We start from the raw sequence: 21,791 nt of genomic DNA on the forward strand, positions 1-21,791 counted from the left end.
AATTATCAATAGCAAACTTCTTTACTAAAAAGGAAGCTCAAATGTCTTGGCATATTCCATCCTGTTTCTTGACTATTTCTCCACTGTTATTAGAAAGTATCATGTGCCTATTGTACTTAAAAACAAGCTGGCAAAGGCAATTTAGATCTGGGTTGTACAATCAGTTTAATAAAATATTAACTGTGCTGACTTGCAATGGGAGGCATTTACAAATTCATAATCCCTTGGGCATTTTCTCACAAAAATGGGAACCATCTCTTCTGATTTCCATTCTGTTGCTTCTTTACCAATTCCTTGTAAACTTCTGACCTTAGAAATCTGGGAAAAGAGTCCTTTGCCATGAGACTATAGACTAACCTCTGAGCATCATCAAAGCAGCTGAGAGTGGGTTCAGAGATGTTCTGAGAGATGTGGTTTTTAGTTTGGAAGTCAATATTAATCTGTAGGAAGAAAGGAAGCATAAAACCAATGTCAGTTTGGTTGGAAAGCTGAGGTTTGTTCCTGTACAGGACACAGTCTGCATCTGAATTTCCCCCCAAATATCCTGACTGATGCAAATAAGCAGGAAGGTTATCCCTTAATTTTCTACCATACTGAATTCTTAATTTTATTTGACTCTTAAAGAGACAGCATCACTGCAAAAAAGAAGGGGAGAAACTTGTTTCTGTTCATCTCATTTTTTGCCAATGCAAATCCTTTGAAGTACTGATTACCAATGGGTAAATTAGTGATGAAGGTACTCAGCATCAGTTTAGGTTTTGGCCTTATGTATTTTATAAGTATTTTTTGTTTTTTATCCTAATAAAATGGATTTCAATCATATGTAAGACATGGAGACACTCAAAGCACACTCACTGTCAGAAGCAAAAACATGAGTGTAAAAATTTGTTAGGGAGTAGAATGTGAGCAATAATGAAGTAGTAATTTCTTCTTTCATCATAAGCATTTTTTAAGTAATGATACCATTAAATGCTGTGATGGAAATGTTTTGCAAGTTTCCATTTTAATTTTTTCATGTCGAAATACCTGTATGAAAGAACAAATACAACCACTAATATTCCAATATACTGGTACCTAAAATATGGAGGAAATGGTGCTTATTGCATTATTAAAATGGTTAAAGAAAACAAATTATATCAAATATATATTTCATTAAATTTTAAGGTGGAATTTTCAGAAGGTGAGATAAACCCATGCCCTCTGTGGAAAATATGTATACCATAAAAGGTCTTATTTTGCTTTACAGAGTCCCATGCAGTGTTTCCTACCTGGTAAATAATTGACGTGAAAATGCAAAACAGCCACATTGAATTGTATTTTCTTTTATTCTTCGAAGTTTGCATCTGAACTTTCCATTTGATTCCCATCCTCAGTACCCAAAGTAGACACAGAAAACTATTTACCTCCTTTGGCGCATCAGCTTGTATAAAGTCAGAATAAATCTTTTGGGCTTTTGAGGCGATCTTAGCTGAGGACTTGGTTTTCTTGAAGTCCTCACAGGCGAGCCAGAACTCCACATTCTCCTCACTGAACTCTGACTTTAAAAACGTCCTAAAAGCTGCCAAGCCATCTGGAGAAAAAATGCATGAGACAATGGGTAGAGGAAAACTGAAAGACGAATACAGATCATATATATGTACATACATGCGTGTATATATATATGTGCATTTTGTACGGTGTAACTTATGTGTCTGTTATTGTTTGGCCTGTCAGCCAGCAATTAGTCTTGAGGGGCTGTTTTGGGAGCAACAAATAGGAGATGAAACTATAACAATGATAAAGTGACTAAGAGTTCTTTCAGAGTGTTACTAACTGAGGAAAGCTCCCTGCTACTGTCTGGTCTCTAGCACTGATACACTAGTTAAAAGGGGATCCTAGAGATCTTGGCCTTCAAGAAGGTTATTAGTGACTAGAGAATTAGGGATTTGAGGCTCACTGCTGCTCTACGAAACAATGAGAAATCTAAGTTATATTGCAGTACTGTGCTCCTCTCAGAGCTGAGCTTACCCTGCTTGAATAGCCCTTCCATCTTCTTTCAAATAATGACAGAGACTTGGACAAAGAGATGGACTCTTTGTTATTTCTTTGTTCAGCATTTTTTACACTTTTAAGAGGAAAAAAGAAATAAAGAAATGTTTGTTTGGACGAAATTGATTTAAACTTAATCCAAGTTGCAACTTCTTAGAAAAGAAGGCTGACAGCACCCAAATTAAGTTCTGTTAGTCAAGTTAATGCTGTTAAGATACAGCGTGGAAACACCCCAGGGTCCAGGCCACAAAGTTACTGTAGAAAATGGGGCAGGGGCAAGGAAATTTTAAAGTTACATGTGGTTTGAGGTTTCAGGTCAGTTGAAATGGGATCTATTAGAGAAGTGACTTTAGATAAATTAGAAATTATCATTTTTTTGTTTGACTGAAAGCCAATGCACAGCATAGATATTTTGTTGTAACAGGAATACCTAAGAAAAGGTTTGTGTGTTTGGTTTGGTGGGTTTTGGGGGTGCTTTTTAGTTAAAAAAGGGAGAAAGAGAACCATTGCATACAGAGTTTAACATGGTATCTAAAACCAAAACGCTTTCAGAGGTTTTTGCCTTCTTAAATGTCCCTTTAGCACTGACCGGAGGTGTATTGTGTTTGCAGCTTGGAGAAACATGCCCCCTTTGCTTTTCAGCACGGCAGGTTGCATGACTCCAGTATTGGTGTACTTCAAAGCACGTGGAGAGTCCAACTGGAAAGCAGTGTGAAAACCTTATGGCAACGTTCTTGAACTGGGTTGATGCATGTTTAAAAAAACGTATTTTTCACTGCTTACCTTTATTAGCTAGTATTGTATCCACAGACTCAGACCAGGCCATGGTTCCCCAGCGTTTGACCTGTGGAAACAACATCTATCCTTGAAAATAGCATTGGGATCTTTTGCCTGTGCAGTCTGTGTCAGTTAGTCTATTATTTGGCTATCTATCTCCTTGAGGGAGCAGAGCAAGTAATTTCTGTTACCCTATGCACTGAATAACAGAAAGTCAGCAAAAAGTGCGGCACATTTTTTTTTAGAGTGTAGAGAGCCATACAGACTCATAAAATATATTATTTGACATTGGCAACTTGATTGTTCATCCAGGAGGTAATAGTGATGCTTACAAATAAAATAAACCCGAAACAAAACACAAGAAATAAATCTTGTTGGTCGTCTAGCTCATATTTTTCATGTGTTTTAAAAGAAGACATCTACTTCTTCAATAAACCTTGGTTCAGTGGTTTGTAACTACATTTTTTAATAGTTTTTTTTTAAGAAAATTTTTCTTACAAATGTCCTCAGCCAGGATTTTTGAGCTAGAAATTTCAAGTGTTAATCAGTTCTTCTTGTAACCTCTAGTGACAGGTAATAAAAGATGAAGAATTTCAATGAGCTGATACCCTATTATCTACTTGGAACAGACTTAGTAGGTTTTATTTTATTTTACTAAAATTAATGCAGGTGTTCTGCTTCGTGGGTAGGGGAATGGCTGTGAATGTTCTCTACCTAGACGTTAGTAAAACCTTTGACACAGTTTCCCACAGCATTCTCCTGGAGAAACTGGCTGCTCACGGCTTGGATGTGTGTACTCTTTGCTGGGTAAAAAACTGGCTGTATGTCCAGGTCCAAAGTTTGGTGGTGAATGGAGCTCAATCCAGTTGGCAGCCAGTGACAAGTGGTGTTCCCCAGGGCTCAGTATTGGGGTCAGTTCTGCTTAATATATTTCTCAATGTTCTGGATGAGAGGATCGAGTGTCCCCTCAATAAGTTTGCAGACAACACCAAGCTGCGGGGGAGTGTGATCTGCTTGAGTGAGAGGCTCTACAGAACAATCTGGACAGGCTGGATCAATGGACCAAGGCCAACTGTATGAGGTTAAACAAGGAAAATTGCCAGGTCCTGCACTTGAGTCACAACAACACTATGCAATGCTATAGGCTTAGGGAACAGTGCCTGGAAAAGAACCTGTGGGTGCTGGTTGACAGCTGCTGAACATGAGCCAGCTTGTGCCCAGGTAGCCGAGAAGGCCAAGGGCATCTTGCCTTATATTAGAAATAGTGTGGCCAGCAGGAGTACGGGGTGAAGATACCCCTGTACTCAGCACTGGTGAGGCTGCACCTCAAGTCCTGTGTTCAGTTTTTGTCTGTCTTCTAAGGTGAGAAAGAAAAACCCAAGCACCACCACACACCACATTTTGACCTTAGTAATGTTATGGAGTTATTCCTCATCCACACCTTTTGTGGATCTGTAAAGAAGTTTCAGGCCAACTACTTGAACTTCACATGGGACAAAAAGTAGTGAATCTGATCAATGGTGCTTCAGAAAGCTGAAATAAGATGGGAAGAGATAAAAAAAAGGTGTGGTACTGTGATGATTGGGAGAACTGAACTGTCTTACAGGAGAAGTTCCTGTAAGAAACTTGCCTGTAAGGAACTTGTGCTTGCCTGTAAAATGAAAGCAAAGAGGAGCTGTGATCACTCTCTGTCAATGCAGACGTAACCCAGAGAGAAAAAAGAATTATTTTAGCTTAAGGATCATATTGGCAAAAGAAAAAAATGTATAGAAACAGCCAGTGAATAAATTTAGACTGAAAATGAAGAAGGAAAGTGTTTTTAAGTCTCCCAGTAGAATTTTGGGCCTCTCTACTCCTGTGTACTTCAAAGGTAGAGCTTCACATATTTATGAAATAGAATATTTTAAATTGTTGCCTTTGATAATAGGAAGCTAGAAATGATGACCCAAGGTGCCCCTTCCACTCCTACATAATGCTGAAAAAGATTCCTGGCAGAAAAATACAAATCCTTTCTGCAATTTCTTACCTTTGCATCCATCTCCTTCTGAAAGTTATAACAGAAGGAGAAAAATACGAACTGTCATCCTGATTCTTTGCAGTTTCTTATGTTCCATAATCAGTTATTTTCTTTTATTTCCACTGAGTATGTGCTGCAGGCTGTAACACTGCCAGTCAGGATCAAAAGCTTTCTATGCATTGCGCTATTAAAATTAATTTCAACATCTTGAAGGTGGAGAGAAAACCCTCAACATCTACATGCACATTGAATCCTTTGTGACTGATTCAGTCCTAGGTTTGAGATTTGGTAAAGAGGAAAAACATTATATAAAATCCAAACAATATTTATTTGTAGTGTTTCTGGCCTTGTAGATGGTAAATACCTACAACTGGAATTTTCTTACAGTGAGATTGTCTCTTTCTCAATTAATGCTGATATAGTAATATTTTTCCCCTAATGTTATGTTTTGTCATTGCTGGTCTACCTTTCTCATGTAGCAATCAGGAGATTCTTCTGCAAATCCATGCAGGCATTTACATGTATTACTACATCTCGTTCTTTGAAAAAAGACACAAATGGGACTTGGCTTTTCAGTGCCCTAGGTTCTCGGGGAAAAGTGGCAAAGACTTAGGAGCAGTTCAAAATAGGCATTGAATTTCAGCCAAGAGACAAAATTCTAGATAAATGTCTGATGCGAGTTTCCTCCAAATTCCTTGGTGCCATGCCAGTAAAGTCAGTGCAGTTATAAGCACAGAGATGACACAGTTATGAGCAACACATTCTTGGATGGTTCCATTCATTTCTTGATGCTTACCCTGTGTCTAGTCCCAATGATTATACTATTCACTCACCTTAGAACTATGCTCATAAATTTACTTATTTTTAATTTTTGAAGTGGCAATAACATTCTTGTTACAAAAGAGTCCCATTCACTTCTGTGACACTATCTATGAGAGGGAGGGCTGCAGAATCTGTCCCTACTTTATTTATAATCAGGTGGTTATATACTTAAAAAAAAAAAAATCACAACAAAAAACCAGTTCCAAACACTACAACAGATGCTTTTTTTTAAAGTATTTCTATTTGCCCGATATCAAATGACACAGACATAAGCACCTCTTGAAGATTTCCGGTGCTGACAGATACTTTTAAGACAGTTCTAGCAGTCACAGAAAGGTGCTAAAACCTATGGGTGTTCTGACCAGCACACAGAATAACTAGATGATGCAATCTGATTGCTCATGCAATTATGGTGTATTGATCACAATTCACAAAACCACAAACAAGCTATGAGGGATTTTCACCATTGTGTAACATGCTGTTCAGTGACTATTTAGTGTACGTAAGCTGATTGTATTCCAGGAACACAGAAGGTAATAGGGTTGTTATTATTATCTTAGTACAAATATCACAAGTTCAGTAAGCGAAGTCAGGCATTTCTTCTCATAAAAAGTAGTTGGTAGCACTGTCATATACTTCTGATGCTTAAACTTATTAGAGTTTCTTTCCAGAAATTACTATTTTACTGAGATTTCATAAGGAGCAAAAGTCATCTTAGTATTAAAACAAATGCATCAGCTGCTTGTGCAAATGTATTGGCTGTTCATAATGAACAGTATCCAACAAACGAAAAGAAATATGAATATGTACTAGAGATGGGATGGAAATTGCATGCAGAATTGTTTGTAAAGTTTTTTGAAATCTGGATCCAGCTGACAGTGCTGATGTCTGCATCCTCAGTTAAATAATAACTCAGACTAGACTTGCAAAGTAGCTTAGACCCTTATCTGCTCAGCTGATTTCAGGGTATTTTAAGAACTTTATCCATGAGGCCTCTGACTTAACACTTCTGAAACTCTGAGAACTGTGCTATGGATTCCTGTTTTGAGTCTCCTGTCTTTGACAGGCCACAGGAGAGTTACAACTGTAGGAAAGGGAATGTGATCTATTGATTGAATGTTTCCTCCTTTGCCAATATTACTTGCTAAAGACTACTGACCTGTTAAATATTTAAGTCTCCTCAACTTTTAAGCTTACTGCTTGGCTTTTTACTAATAGTCATCTTTTATTCTTAGCTATTTTTAGGCACTAGTTTCACTGAGTTACCTTCCTGTACAAAAAGCTATTGGCTGTTTAGAGGAATAAGGTGTGATGTTTTTTGTTCCTCTGATCCACATTGGAGTTAGATATTAATGTCAATAGACCATATAAAATGCTTTATGTTCAAACTCTTGGTGTATTAACCTAAGAAATCACTTTCATTTATATATGTTCCTAAAACAGTTGCCTCGTACTCACCTGATTGAAATGAGAAAAAAGGTCACACTCTCCAATAGCTGTTCTGGTGTGCTAGTGATTCCCCTGGATCACGTTCAGTATGCTACTGCCCTTCAGCACTTGGCCCCTGTTCAATCCATTCCACACCCAGGTTTGCTTGGATAATGTTGTTTTGTATAGCATAAGCTTAGCAGAAAAATCAAGTTAACGTTCTGCTGGTCCAGGCAATTCAAGCACACAGAGACTTGGCTGCATTTCTTATGATGGGAGAAGCCCAGATGATTTGAGCACTGCTGGCATTCCTAAGTAACATGGAAACGCCTGTCATACGGGATGCAAATACATTTTAATCACAGCACTATTTTTTCTTCCATATGAATAACTTGGTGTGTCTGCAGTATGCCACAGAGTCGTTTTGCGTAAGAAAATGAGCTGTTATTTTCCACCCAAGCAAAGCATGCCCTTCAGGTAAAATGTTTTGATTTCAAGAACAATCTGTCACAATGTTTTACAGCATTCTGGGCCCCTCATATATGGGATTGCCAAGTACTATACAAACACTATACAATCACAAATCTACATCAGAGAAGAAATGGAAACGTTTCTCAAGAAAATGTACAACCTTGAAGATTCTCATTTAGTAATAACTAGCAGATTATTTGGCAGTTTATGGATGAATACACTGGTTTTTACATAGCATCACACTTCACAAAACTTCATACAAGAAGCCAATATAGCACAAACATATAGGATCATATTACAACCTTATGATGAGACAAGTATAAATTGCATCAATGCAAGAATATGTGAAAGGTAGACACTATGCCTCAGAAACCTTATATGGAGTAGCATTAGCTGCAGAAATCTAAAACAAGTCTGGAAAGCTGTGAAGAAATGGAAGCCTCTAAAATACAAGCAAGTTGCCTGGTGAAGGAACAACAGTTCAGGGTTGTCTTTACGTTAGGCTTCAGCTTAATCTTCTGTCCTGTTTGAAAACTCTAAATTGACTTCCATGGAATTGTACTTCATGCTGGTTAATTTTAGTTACATTTCATAGAGAAGGCAATGATAGAGGCTAGACTATAAATCTTGGTGTCTAGATAACCTGTTGTAAGATTTATGAGGAAGTTAGGCAAACAGATGCTATTTAGGAAAGGAGAGAGAAAAGCTTTAGTCTGAAACCAGAGCGAGCTTTTGGGTCCAGCCCTAAATGAATTGAATACAAAAAGAGGAAGATGACAACAAGACACTAGCAAGAAAAAAAGTAGGAATGGAAGCAACCTGAATGCTGTGTAGAGGAAATACATGTTTATCTTTGGCATAGAGCCACACAGGCATTTGATTGAGGCATTTGACTAAAATGCAAATTACAGAGTGGGATCCAGGGCAAGCAGCTAAGCCAGGCGTAAGTTCATGAGCATATGAATCACTGAGGAGAGGATGATGATTTTACGCATTTATTTTTTTTTCTCAGTTGAGGTTTTTTGGCAGTATGCGTGGAAAAGAGAGGGAACTGCATTCAAAGCAGTACCTAATTAAGGCAGGCTGAGCAGCTGGGGAAAAAAAGGAGAGAAAAATGATCTGACTTTTGTGAGTCTCTTGTAAGCTGTAGCATGTAAAGGTGTCTAAGAGCCATATTACTGATTGCAAACTTCAATGGAAGATGGAAATCAGTTTCTTTTAGATTCTTTATCTTAGATTGCATTCCTCTTGTTTCTTGTGAAATCAAAAATTAATCAAGTTTCCTTTTGCGCAGATTAAATTCCAAAAGCCAAAGAAGATAATGTGTCTGTGAATTTCCGTCTCCCTGAGGTTAAACAAGAAGAGCAGATAATGATTCAGCTGGTTTAAAGCATCTAATAAAATTGAAGTATTGAAGCAGGAGACAAACCTTTGTGCTATACAGGTAGGCAGATTATTTCCCTTGTACTTTGGGTACGGTGACTTCATGTATATAAGGAGTAAAGTGAAGTGTGTATGTACAGTGAGTTATTATGTCAGTAAGAGGAATATTTTGAGAGCTGAGCATTTTGAGCACTCTTACTGGATGCTGAATGGCACATACAAATCTAAAAAGCTGCTACAGAAAATAATCCCCAATAAAAATTCTTGATGATTGGTTTTGTGTATGTGTTATTTGTACTAGGTCAGCTAAACAAGAAGATTTACATAATTATGGCATTGATTCTGCCAAGACTAGAGAAGCCCGACCATGCTCTCTGGCATTACTCTAAGGTTCATACCATAAATCCACCTGTGCAGGGGTAGCCCTTAGTCTGATCAATCCCATCTAACTCAGCCTTGGGACAGCATCACAGACTTGTACTAAATCTATGCTTAGTTAATCTTCCAGAACTACAGTAGAGAACTAAGTATTAGAGCACTCATTTTCTCCCACTAAAAGGACCCTCTTTTAGAAAAAACCCTTTGCCAGCTAAATATGTCATTTTAGTTTATCTTTGTTCCCTTTGCTTTCCTTTCTCTGAATTTATCTTGACTTTCTTTTTACAGCAGTTCCCATGGCATTCGTATGCTGTAAATTCAGCTACAGTTCATAATTATCTTTGAAAACCATACATGCATAAATAGCTACCAGAAATGTCTTGTTTGTTTTCATCATAAAACTCCTAAGAGGGACCAGCACTGTCAGTACCACAAGACTGGTGTTTTTGAGGAAGGCCTCCCTGGAGATAAAGAAAACTTTCCATGTGTCAGTGAAATGAAACAAAGGGTGCCTGCTGACCTAAATTTATCATTACAGACCCTTTTGAAAAACAGCTGGTTTTTTGCTAAGAAGTTAAAGTCTTACTCAAGGTACTGTATTTGTCATTTGCTTGGGGTTTAGAATAGTATTAAATATACTTCTTTTTTTTATTATTATTTGATCAATGGCAAGATTAAAGGTGCAGATTCTCAGCTGGTATGAAGACACATAGTCGCACCAGGGGAGAATCTAGCTGTAGATGTCCTCAAACCTGTTCTCTTTCTCTAACAAAGTTAGTAATAAAGAACATAGGAACATGCATATTTTAAATACCTGCAAAACCTGGCATTCAGACATACTAGTCTAGTTGATTCTATGATTAGAGATTCCCTAATCTGAAACAGGATCATCTGTGGCAGAACTGATTCATGACTCAGGAACAGACAGTCAAAGAGCAGGGATAAATAATCTATCCAGAAGAACATACTGACTTCAAGCCATGAAATTGTGTTAGGAAGTTGCTTTTCACTGTATTCACTCATTCATGTGACACGTATGACAATGACAACAGGAGTGCAGTTTGTAAAAAATGGTGCTGAGAAGATCCAAAGCTGCATTTGATATTGATACAGAGACGGAAACACATTATCAACGTTACTAAAAACATCTGATTTATTCCTGAATCACTGTGCAGAGGTTCTGACTGCTTACAGTTAGAAATAGCATGTGTCTGGAGTTTGGGGATGGGGGAAGGATAATGGAATAAACCAACAAGGATCATACTCCTCACAGCTGCAGAAGTGTTTCCTGTCTCTTCCCAGGGTAAAGCTGAGCTTGGAGATGGTTCTCAGGACACTGCAGCTCAGCAGTGTTTCCTGGTGAGTTCGGGTCTCTGTGCACAGTAACACTTTGGATTGAAATGGCAGCAATTACAACCGGTATTGAACTGTAAGTGAAGTCTTCACATTTTACTCATCAATGTACTGGTGATAAACTGAATCCTGACAACTTTTTAAGCAGATCACTTAAGATTTACTGAAAGTTAGTAAAGCAGACAGGGAAAGCCCCAGATCAAGCAGTTCATATATACGATGAACTAGTAATGAGCATGACTTTTCACCCTCAGGAACTGCACCTCTTCACTTTGACAACTTACAAAGAGGGAAGAGAAGGGAAAAATCTTAAACTTCATGAAAAGCGACTGAATATACAAGTCATAGTTACAACTAAATCCCGCAGCCACTTGTTAGACTGAACCAATGTTTAAGATTTTAGAAGCTTTCCCATGCTTCAAGGTATGTCTGCATCAATTCTGAAAGAAGACAATGTATACTGACTGTGAAAATGACATATCTGACTTCAGTTTACTACTGAAGTTAAAGGGAGATTTCTCCTTCCTTCTCTATGACCATGGAGAGTACAGTAATGACCAGTAGAACTGCAGGTTATTCTACCTGAGTCCAAGAGCTGTTAATTTTCAGATTATTTTTCAAAATAAAAGTCAGAAAAAAGTTTAGAACAAAGCTTAGTAACGCAGTTGGTATACCATAAATATCTGCAAATAAAAGTAGGAGTGTTATATATACATATACACATCCATGTGACCTGATATTTAATGACATACATTGTGTTAAAATAGCATTCTTGGGTCTCTGTTACTACTCATTTGGTTGCAAAAACCTAGAATACAAGTATTTGATGGCTAAACTAATATATACAGCATAACTTAAACACAAAGAGACACAGGTAACAAGAAAACAGTACAAATTGTACCCAAAAAATTAAAGATACTCTTATGTTCCTCTTAAAATATGCAATAGCTAAATTTTAATTATGCAGTGGCTGTAGAAAAAATCCCTGTAACTTTACATTATACCTAATAAAGTTCCTATGTGTTTTGCAGTATGAGAAAATACCACAAATACTCTGTGCTTAGTGTAGAAAATATTGCAGAAACATAAATCATAAATATGTGCAAAGGCTAGGTATATAGATTCTAACTGTGATGAGACTCTGTCCTAAATACAGGCCAACGATACACAGTGGGTATTATCAACTGGCATCTTATACAACATTTTTATGCAGGAAACTCAAGTTTTTCTTCTAAATATGATTACAGCTTCTACGTGAGTTAAAAAAAATACTGCATGAAAGCTTTACATGATATGTTTTGACAATATGTTGCCTACTTCTCTATAATAAGAGATTAATCAGTGGCTACAGAACTCTGACCTGGTGCAAGTGCATGTAATTTTACTTTCCACTCATTTACACCTGCTAAGGATTTGGACTGTAAAATACATGAGTTGCAGCAGTAGGTAAAATTTATGAGGGTTCAGTTTCCCTGTTACCAAACAGTGAAGTCTGGTCGTACACCTTTAAAATCATTGACAGTGAAAGACCGTGACCGTCTCCTAAGGGTAGGACGACTGGGACTTCTCCCCTTCACCAAATTTAAATAAGGATCAGATCTCAGGAAGCGTGGGTAGCTGTCTTGCTCCATCAGCCTGTAGACCGTGTTTTGTGCTCTATCAAAGGTGGTGATGATGGGCTGTCCAATATTCTGACTTGTGACTTCTTTGGTTTGAAAGTCCAAATTCACCTGGAGAATGAGGAAAAGTGGATTTCTTTAATATACATTAATGCATTTCCTGTGTTATTATCCATAGCAATGATACTGTATTTTGGTGAGTTTTTTCTGATGAAAGGACCTTGAATCCCTGATACAATGGGATATTTATATTACAGAAATAGTTATTATGTTCATGTAACATCTGCTGGGAAGTCTGCACAGATGTGTCATTGGTACAATGGAAAACTGCCAAATACAAGGTAAAGTTTGATGTTTGACTAAAAGTAATTTTCTAATAGCAATCTTCGTATAGTTGCAGCTGTAAAGCTTTGCAACACCGGACTAATACAGAACTTCATTCTCATTTAGGATTCATGTAGAACTCCATCTCATTAGACTAAGCTAGTCAATATTTAAAATTTCTGGTTTCTGTGTAGAGTTTTGGTAGTAGGAAGGTGAGAAAACTCTAATAATTGCAATATAAAAATTATTTAAATGTGTTTCTGGAGGTTTTTGATGGGGTATCAAACTGATCATTTATTCAATGTGTCATTGCCTTCATCCTGGAAAGAATTAATTAGTAATTCTGGAAAGACTTACTGGAAAGGATTAATTAGCATGAGAATTTTATTAAAGTCTCAGGCACTTACCTGAACAAGATATTTTGAAAAATAAGGTAGGATGTATATTCAAAATTGTTGATTCAGTCAGAAAGTAACTTCTCTAGTATGCTTTTTTTTTTCCTCTCTAAGATACATCTGTCATTTCCATAAAGCTAGTTAAAAAGTAAATCCAAGAACTGAAGGACAGTTAATGATGATAAAATAGTCCACTCATCAAACCTACGATTTTATGATCCTATCATAAAACTGTACACTCTGAAATGTATGTGTGAAAGAGCTCTGCTCTGATGTTAGTCAGAGAAAAGATGTAAGTTCCAGAGCTGTGTGTTGTGAAATGAGATGCTGTTGGCTGGTCTCAGCTGCTCAGCTAAGCCCAAGGAAGGAAGTCTCCCCATAGCCAACTGCTTAAGGGGAACACCAGCACTCACACTACCCACACATGCACCAAATCAAAAGTACAACAGTTAAAGAAACTGTTATGTCACTGTTAGTTAAAGTATGACTTCCACACCCTGTCCTCTCCCTAGCTTTCCTACGGCTCACCTTTTCACTTATGTCAACCTTGGAAGTGCTGACAGTACCAGTACTTGATACCCTACCATAACTGCTCAGAGACTGGTCAAATGGCAGTGACAGGTTTTACCTTGAACAACTATGGAGTCTCTTTTTACATAAGGTCCACCCCAAAGACATTCAGCAGGGAAGGAAATAAAATGGGACATAAGCCTTTGAAAGTGGGCATTTCCTAAGAAAAGCAGATCTGAATCTTAAATATAGTCTATGCACCATTTTGTAATCTTTCTCTTAAAATAAGAATTACACCTTTTACACCCTTGTTACAGGGAAGCAGCAGTTAGTGTGTAAATTTTGCTATACTGACAAATAAGAAAGAAATAATACAGGAAAAGAAGGAGCATTGGCCAGTAACATAATTCGATCTCAAACTCAGCAGAATTACAGGAAATTGTAAGTCCAAAAGACCTATTGGAGAGGCTGATGGTGATTTCAGTGAGACTTCATCATCTCCCAGTCTGTTCACCACTTTTGTAGAGCAGGCAAAAAATACTCCTTTTGTTCGTTTCTGAATTATTTGTAACATTTTTCAGTAATATGGAGAAATTGTATATATGAAAACTTCTTTCACTATTACAGTAATATAAAAAGGCCTTACTGTTGATGAGGATTGATGTACGAACATATTTTTGTGTATGTGTGTCGTGGTTTAAGCCCAGCTGGTAACCCAAAACCACGCAGCCGCTCACCCCCTTCTTCCTCCCCCAATCCCAGCTGACAGTAACGTACCAAGAACACACAATTAGATCTGGGGAGTAGAAGGGTGGAAGGATCAATCAGGGGAAGGATCAATCAAGAAAAGCCCATGCTTAAAACAGTTATGTTTTAAAGGATATGTTTAATTTTAATAGCTTATTCTAGTCTCTTTTAGTCCTTTGGCTCATTTAAAATAAATCTTCTGAACCTCAGGTATGTAATAATTCAATAGATGATTACTGGTTTAAAAGAAAGGGACAATAGGTCTGTTGGTCTGGAGGTAGCTTTAAATAAAGACAGATAATACTTCCACAAATTTTAGCTAGTATGTCTCATTGCAGCTTTAATATTTAACATCACTATTTTTTCTTAAATATACCACGTATATGTGTATATATATGCTGGCTTTACAGACCACTAGGAATCTCTGAGTCCTATAATATAACATTTAAACTCTTGTTCTACATTTAAAAGAGTAACATGGAGGGAGTATTGAAAGGAATATGGGGGACAGTGAGAATAATCTATGCAGTTTCTTGCACATTTCTTTCCAAAACTTTGACATTTAAGATACAGCCTTCTTATGTCAGTGACTATATGATTAACTGTTGTCTCTGCATCTAGGCATGCACTTCTTAAAATCAGATTTCATCAGATGCAGTTGTGTCAAATACTGTATACAATGAAGAATGTTTTTACTGTACCTCTTTTGGAGCATCTTTCTGTATGAATGTTTCATAAATGGTCTTAGCCTTTGGCAAAAGTTCATGTGCAGTCTTGCTCTTCTTGTAATCCTCACAAGCTATCCAGAACTCGATGTTTTCCTCACTGAACTCAGTTTTCAGAAACTTCGTAAAGGCATCCAGTCCAGCTACAGAAAGGAATGTTGAATGGCGTTAAAAAAAACAACATATATCCTTATCAAACAGTTACTCTTTTCACAGTCTGTGCAAGGCAACAAAATAGGTTCTGCACCCTTTGAATTGCATCACGTTATAGGTAACTACTTTAAAATATATAAAGGTTTTCAAATAAGTGCAGTTTTTTCATTAAGATCCTGACTACCGCAACTCCCATTAGAGAATTCTCAGCATCTGTCAAACTCCACTACCAAGATCTCGTTAATTTAGAAACAGAAATAATCAAAACATGTGGATGTTTGTGGAAGTGACAGATTTTATTCTGGCTGAATGTCAACTCAGGTTGACTGAAACACTATTTGAATCTTTGTATGTAGACTGTCGCCAGTAACAATTTAAAATGAATGGCGTTTAACATCTTAACAGCTTGATTTATCTTATTTTTATCATGCTGAAGATATTTTCAAGTATGCTTAATCCGCAGAAGTAATGCAATCATATTGATGTCAGCTATTCAAGGGGCAGATCTGAAAAGCACATAGTGTCCAGCATTGTAGCTAGATTGTACACAAAATGGAGGGAGGGGCTGATCACAGAATCACAGAATCCCAAGGGTTGGAAGGGACCTCAAAAGATCATCTAGTCCAACCCCCCTGCAAGAGCAGGGTAACCTACAGTACATCACACAGGAACTTGTCCAGGCGGGCCTTGAATATCTCCAGTGTAGGAGACTCCACAACCCCCCTGGGCAACCTGTTCCAGTGCTCTGTCACTCTTACAGTAAAGAAGTTCTTCCTGATGTTAACGTGGAACTTCCTATGCTCCAGTTTACACCCATTGCCCCTTGTCCTATCACTGGATATCACTGAAAAAAGCCTAGCTCCATCATCCTGACACCTACCCTTTACATATTTGTAAACATTGATGAGGTCACCCCTCAGTCTCCTCTTCTCCAAGCTAAAGAGACCCAGCTCCCTCAGCCTCTCCTCATAAGGGAGATGTTCCACTCCCTTAATCATCTTTGTGGCTCTGCGCTGGACTCCTTCAAGCAATTCCCTGTCCTTCTTGAACAGAGGGGCCCAGAACTGGACACAATATTCCAGATGCGGATGTGCATTTGATAATTACATAAGCAACAAGCCCTTTCAAGTGACAGTCAGCTTTGATCCTATCACTGTTTTAGAAACAAACTATACCAGAAGTGACAAAGTCTGTTCTTAAATACACAGAACATGTTTTCATTTTTAAGGTTTGATCTTATGGTCAGGAATATTTGAACAATGCTCAAATGAAATTCTACTGTTTATTGAAGGAACTCCTTGCTATCTGTTACATTACTTTGTTCAATAAAATACAAAACTTAAAAGCCATTTTCAACTATTTTCAATAGTTGACAGCATGCTATAGCCTAAGCACAGGAGAGCAGAAACACAAGCTGCTACAGATAACCCATCCGATCTAGTTTAGGTAGCTGCCAGGTCTATTTAAGTGCGCACTGGATTTTGTGGTTTTCTATCATTTTTCTATCCCAACAGTCTGCACAGAGAGGGAAAAGCTACAAACCTTTCTCAGAAAGCAGTCTGTCAAAAGACTCTCCCCATTTCACTGCTTCTTCAGGAGACACACTGCTTAAGAAACAGAAAGCGGGTTTGAAGAATTGTGCATATTGTGTATTTCTGAAGCTGCTGCAACTTACGTAATCTGTTACCATTATTGCTTAAGACTGTTTCACAAAGTCTTTGATTAGATCACATTACTAAAGGAGCTAATTTTTTAGGGACTTCAGAAACATTTGGTTTCATTTTTTCTGACACTTTTCCTGCAGAGTTGCACTTTTTCCCCTGCCTAAAAATCCACAAAAGCAAGAGATTTTTCTTTTCAGTGTTTTGTGTTGTGCTACTAATTTAGCACATTGATATCATGCAGTACGGTAAAACTCATAAGGGAACCAGGGCAGTCACCTACTTAAACTTAAAAAATGTTCTTGCAGAGATTTGGTTTTCAATGTACTTGGTCTGAGGCTGTGTTACCACACAAAGACAAAGTTGTAGCAATATGGTTTAGGTGCTAGTCTTACAGGGTAATAGCACAAATAGGCTGGTTTGTTCTCCACAACGTTATGCTCCATTTATAAAACATATTCTTCAACAAATATGTCAAGTTTCACATATTTTACTTTGATTTCAAATACTCTGCCTAAAAGAACAATGAAGAAAGTAAAGAAGAGCCAACATCACTCATGCAATTACAGTTTTGGAGAAACCCTTTTTTTTTGTTTTGCATAGATTAACCCTAAATGCACACCTCAACAGTACTTTGATTTTTAGCAGACCAGAAATGGAGTAAGCCCAGAGATTAATTTCATCATGCTAGGAGCAGGACTTAAGTTTCAAGCCTGAAGCTGAAGTCAATTTTTATCAGCTGCTTTATGAATATTAATATTTAGAACCATTTTCATTCAAGGGCAAAGCACAGTACACTGAAAGTATCAGTAGGTGACTTGTCTGGGGTTAGTTGGTTTGAGCAACCCTTCATAGACTGAACATTTCTTGGATATGATTCCCCCTTCCTCGCGGAGGCTTGACGTTCTGTTGCCTGATTCACAAAGTTTGGGTTGCCTTGGCAAAATCTGTAGGCACATGAAGTTTAGATGAAAAGAAATTCCAGTCATTTCGGGAAGGAATTTAAGCCAGTAATGATCTTGGTCTTGCACAAAACTAAAAGTAGTATTTTTTATTAATTTAATAGGTGATGCATGTGTCTTAGTCATTTCCTATAGGAATGAAATTCCTAACTGGGAAGAAACAAACAGTTCTGCAGAGGTACAGATGCTGGAGAACGGAAATTGAAGAAATGAGCACAGACCAGTAAAGTTGGGGGATTCTGGAGTCAGAGAAAACAAGAGCTCACTCTCTTACAGATGGTTTTAGTTATGAAAGGACAAAAAGTGCAGTTCTCTGTGGACTTGTAAGTCTGGGAACAGGGGGTTCATATAGTTACAGGAATTAATCTGGTCACAGTGAAAGGAAAACCCTGATGACTTCAGACAACCTATGTCATCTGCAACTGCATGGAATGTGAGAAGTTCTTTGCTGGGTTTCGAAAGTTGGTGTGGATTTCTCGTTTTCCTTCAAAAAACGCATCAACCCAATAGCGCCATAGATCCGCAACACTTGGGTGCAGCAATGAGTTGCTGCAACAGATGGAAACCAGTATTTGTTCAGCTTTGTCACTTTCTAGAGATGAGCAAAAGCTAATTAACAGGTCAGAGGCATTTCCACAATCACCACACTGGCCAACTGCAGTGTTTCATTGATTTTTTTAATACTTGTGTTAGTCAGTATCTCTGTGTGAAGAATGGAAATTATAAAAACTCTGTAAATTATTTAAGTAATAAATCTCAAACTATCATCTCATTTACTATTCAAAAAAGAGTCATTATCTTTTATTTTAATTTAAAAGAAAAATACCCCTCTCTAATCCATATGTAAAGATTGGTAAAAATCTACCAGTTTCTCTTCTATACCACAAGAAGTGTTGAATCCCTGTTAGGCACCCAGCTGAGAATAACATGGTAAAAGGCAGTTAGCTGAGAAGGAAGTGATAGTCTGTTAAAAGGGGGAAATTCTTCAGAGAATTATTTATTGCTATAATATCTGGCTCTAAAAGTGCCTTTTCAGAGATTATAAGAATGCACTGATGGCCATGTATTTTGAGATACCTGGGGTAATCAAACACTCACCACTGCCTGCATACAGGTGGCGTGGAGGCTGTGCTTCCTGTTTTTAGGAGCAGTCTTACATGGTTTTACATGTATGGAAAAGAGAAATGGAAAAGGAGTGTTCTCAGCACTGTTTTAACTTTGCCATTGCAATGTCTTGTACTCCTGAGTGAGCTGTAAGACCACTGAATTAAGGCTTCTGCCAGACGCAAAACGAGAAGGAGAGAGGAAAAACAAAATTAATGAAATGCCCCACCGGTGTGGACTGGAAAGTCTTCCAGATTCCGAGTACACCCTATCATTTGGACGGGCATGATAGTTGGACATATGAGCAACAAACAGCTAATTACCCTGATGCACAGGTGCAAATGCTCTTGACCACTTTTTCATGGGATCTAGAAACAACATTTGGGTCTCTATACCATTTCTACCACGTGTTCACAATTAGTATGGACTTGTAGAAGCCCTTTTTCTGGTCAAAGAGTCATCTTGGTCCCAAAGATAGTAACTGCTTAAACAAGGCTCACCAAGTTCTAAAGACAAAAGATCATGGAAAGCACGGAAATATTCTGAAGTGATCTGTAATGGAAAGAAAAGGGCACCAAATTTGTGTAGGCCACAGAGTTGCAGTACTTCACAAATTCCTTCTTTTCAGTCATGACCTACAAATGCAATTCTTATGTATCAGTGAGATCTTGGTACCCCACTGAAGTCAGAAACTAAACTCTTATTGAATCCAACAAAACCAAGATTTTACCCTGCATCTTTATAATAGTATAATAGGGACAATATTACAACAGTGTTTAAACTTTAGTATCTGAATTTTGGAGACAAAAGCATTCCAGTAATTACTGGAATTATTGAGGAACTATGCATTCAGTATTTGACATTTATCTGGCATTTGTACATCACAGAATTCTATGGGAAACCTGCTTTCCAAGTAGCTGTACGATTTCCCTGTAAGCAATAATTTGTCAGCTACTTTTCTGAGTTGCTGCTTGCTCCATGTAGTCAGTGGCCTAATAAAAATGCTGTTGGCATGAGGAAAGGTTTAAACATATCTGCAAGTGTATGGGGACCAGTCTACACTTAGTGGTGTAAAAACACTTGTGGTGAGCTACCTTGGTGCATACCAGGTAATTCTATAGTGTTTGCATGCTTGAGTTAGACTGCTAGCTTCAAAATTAAATAGAACTTGAAAGCCTTTGCCAAGTCTGAACACACTCACACAGATGCAGGAATCGTTCTGATTCACACAGGCACTTCTTGAAAGGAATCCCCATCTGCTCAGTCTTTTATAACACTTACCTTGCTGCTTTTGTCAAATTTTCAGGTTTAGCAAGATGATCACCTTCATGAAATTCAGGTTTCTGCAGGAGAAGGCTCAGCCTATTCCTCTTCTGCTTAGCTCTACAACAGAATTAGGGTGGCTTTTCAAGCAACTTTGCTGAAAATTAGGGGGTTTTCCCCTCAAACATTTCTTTTGACTAGTATCTCTTTCTGCATCATAGATCCACATATATTTACTTACAGTAATGTTGATGTTACTTCTCCTAATTATTCACATTAGTGATTTTTTTTCTTTGTAGTTTAGCACAAATTTACATAGGAAGCACTGGCAAAGAGAAATAGAAATCTTTTCATTTTCACTCTCTTGATTTTGAAATGAAGGGGTGAAATTTCACATTAGAAACCATAAACAGCTGGCTCAGCTGTTCAACTTTTAAAGTTTCGCAGAGAAAAAGGAAGTATTGTTTCCTGTCATTTGAAATTTTTAAGAAGAAACTTTACCGGATCATATTCAGGCTTTAAAGAAGCGTTTCTCAGAATGTGTTGAAACCTCCTTTTCCTATGTTCTTACTTTATTATTTGTTCCTTGTTCTTACAAAAGAAAAAAATAATCTGTGATGAGTATTTTGTGAATATAATTTCAGAGATTGCAGTTCTTGAGTTTTCATGAATACGTAAAAAAAGAGCTGTGCCCTAAACTCATACCCACAAGCTATGTTAGAATCCTCTATGTAAACAGAATGCTCAGTATCAGCATGCCCTTAAAACTTACCCAGGCTTGCTTGCTTTATGTGGCTCTTCCTTAATGGTTGATTTCATGACTTTGCAATAGGATTTATCTTTTGAGGCAGAAATGTTTAGTTGGGGGAATAAAAGAAGCGGATTCTCCATCTTCCTCTGAAAAGGCTTCCCAGTTTCAGAAAACGTTTCTTTACTTCCTTACAGCAGTTACATCTGGCGTGACTGATGTGCTCAGGAGGGCTCTCCCACGCTGTATCGGTTGCCCCCAATTGGCCGTTGAGCAGTTTCCAGAGCAGGTAGTAGGAAGAAGGAGGTTCTCCACCTTCACTGCACTGCAGCTGCACGTACACAGGATTTCAAGTAGGGTTCTGGTTTTACGCCCGTCATTTAGGGAAGTGAGATTGCAACTTTGCAAAATGGCCATTGACCATCCAGACAAACACGGCTACCAGCAGGGAGCACCTCCTGGGTTTCTGCTTGTGGCAGCTGCTATTTTACTGGATTTAGGATGCCACCAACATATAACATTATTTTAAGCTCTTAGAAGAAATTCTAACTGACCTTAAATTGCCCTCTACAGCCTCCAGCGGTGTCATATGCCAGACATAAAATCAGTTCTATCAGCAGCATGTGAAATTGAAACGCAGGGTTTCTCAGTCTCCTGCAAAAGCCAGATGAACCTGTGGTTGAGCAGATATCTTGTAAGCAGAGATTTTAATTTTTGCCCATTTTTCAGAAATTATGGGCACCTACTCTAATTTCAAGTTTCTCCACTTCAAACTCCTCCTTTTTCTCTCTGTGGCTTTACTTTCATTTACAGTCTCACAGACAACATAAAAAGTCTTCAGTTTAGCATTAAAAAAAAAAAGGGGGGGAATTTTGTTTGGTTTGACAGTAAATAACCAAAATTTTCTCTTTTCAGTTTGCATA

At 37.8% G+C, this 21,791-nt stretch overlaps 2 protein-coding genes across 3 annotated transcripts; both read right to left on the reverse strand.

The window, feature by feature from the left end:
• Positions 1–236: 236 nt before the first annotated feature.
• Positions 237–7,341, reverse strand: RGS21 (regulator of G protein signaling 21). Its single transcript, XM_065673856.1, is given in 3 exon segments — positions 237–440; positions 1,404–1,570; positions 7,099–7,341. Coding segments are annotated over 3 exon segments (537 nt in total). The 5' UTR covers positions 7,265–7,341.
• A 3,089-nt stretch (positions 7,342–10,430) lies between these two features.
• Positions 10,431–21,235, reverse strand: RGS18 (regulator of G protein signaling 18). 2 transcript variants are annotated; one of them, XM_065673854.1, is made up of 5 exons: positions 20,893–21,235; positions 20,139–20,240; positions 16,673–16,734; positions 14,954–15,120; positions 10,431–12,387 (listed from the first exon to the last, which is right to left on the reverse strand). In XM_065673854.1, exons 1-5 carry the CDS (start codon positions 21,009–21,011, stop codon positions 12,133–12,135), a joined length of 705 nt encoding a protein of 234 aa, XP_065529926.1. In that variant the 5' UTR covers positions 21,012–21,235; the 3' UTR covers positions 10,431–12,132. The 2 variants fall into 2 exon arrangements, with proteins under 2 accessions (XP_065529926.1, XP_065529925.1); XM_065673853.1 differs by having other exon boundaries at positions 16,673–16,737.
• Positions 21,236–21,791: the final 556 nt, after the last annotated feature.

The sequence above is a fragment of the Lathamus discolor genome, chromosome 3 (assembly GCF_037157495.1).
Source record: "Lathamus discolor isolate bLatDis1 chromosome 3, bLatDis1.hap1, whole genome shotgun sequence".
NCBI lineage: Eukaryota > Metazoa > Chordata > Aves > Psittaciformes > Psittacidae > Lathamus > Lathamus discolor.

Excerpts from the sequence above, each read along its gene's own strand:
- RGS18 (XM_065673853.1), bottom strand. The coding sequence starts at position 21,011 with ATGGAGAATCCGCTTCTTTTATTCCCCCAACTAAACATTTCTGCCTCA. Across the intron at positions 20,241-20,892 it reads CATAAAGCAAGCAAGCCTGG|AGCTAAGCAGAAGAGGAATA; the intron begins GTAAGTTTTAAG and ends ATTCTGTTGTAG. Across the intron at positions 12,388-14,953 it reads AGAAAGATGCTCCAAAAGAG|GTGAATTTGGACTTTCAAAC; the intron begins GTACAGTAAAAA and ends CTCATTCTCCAG.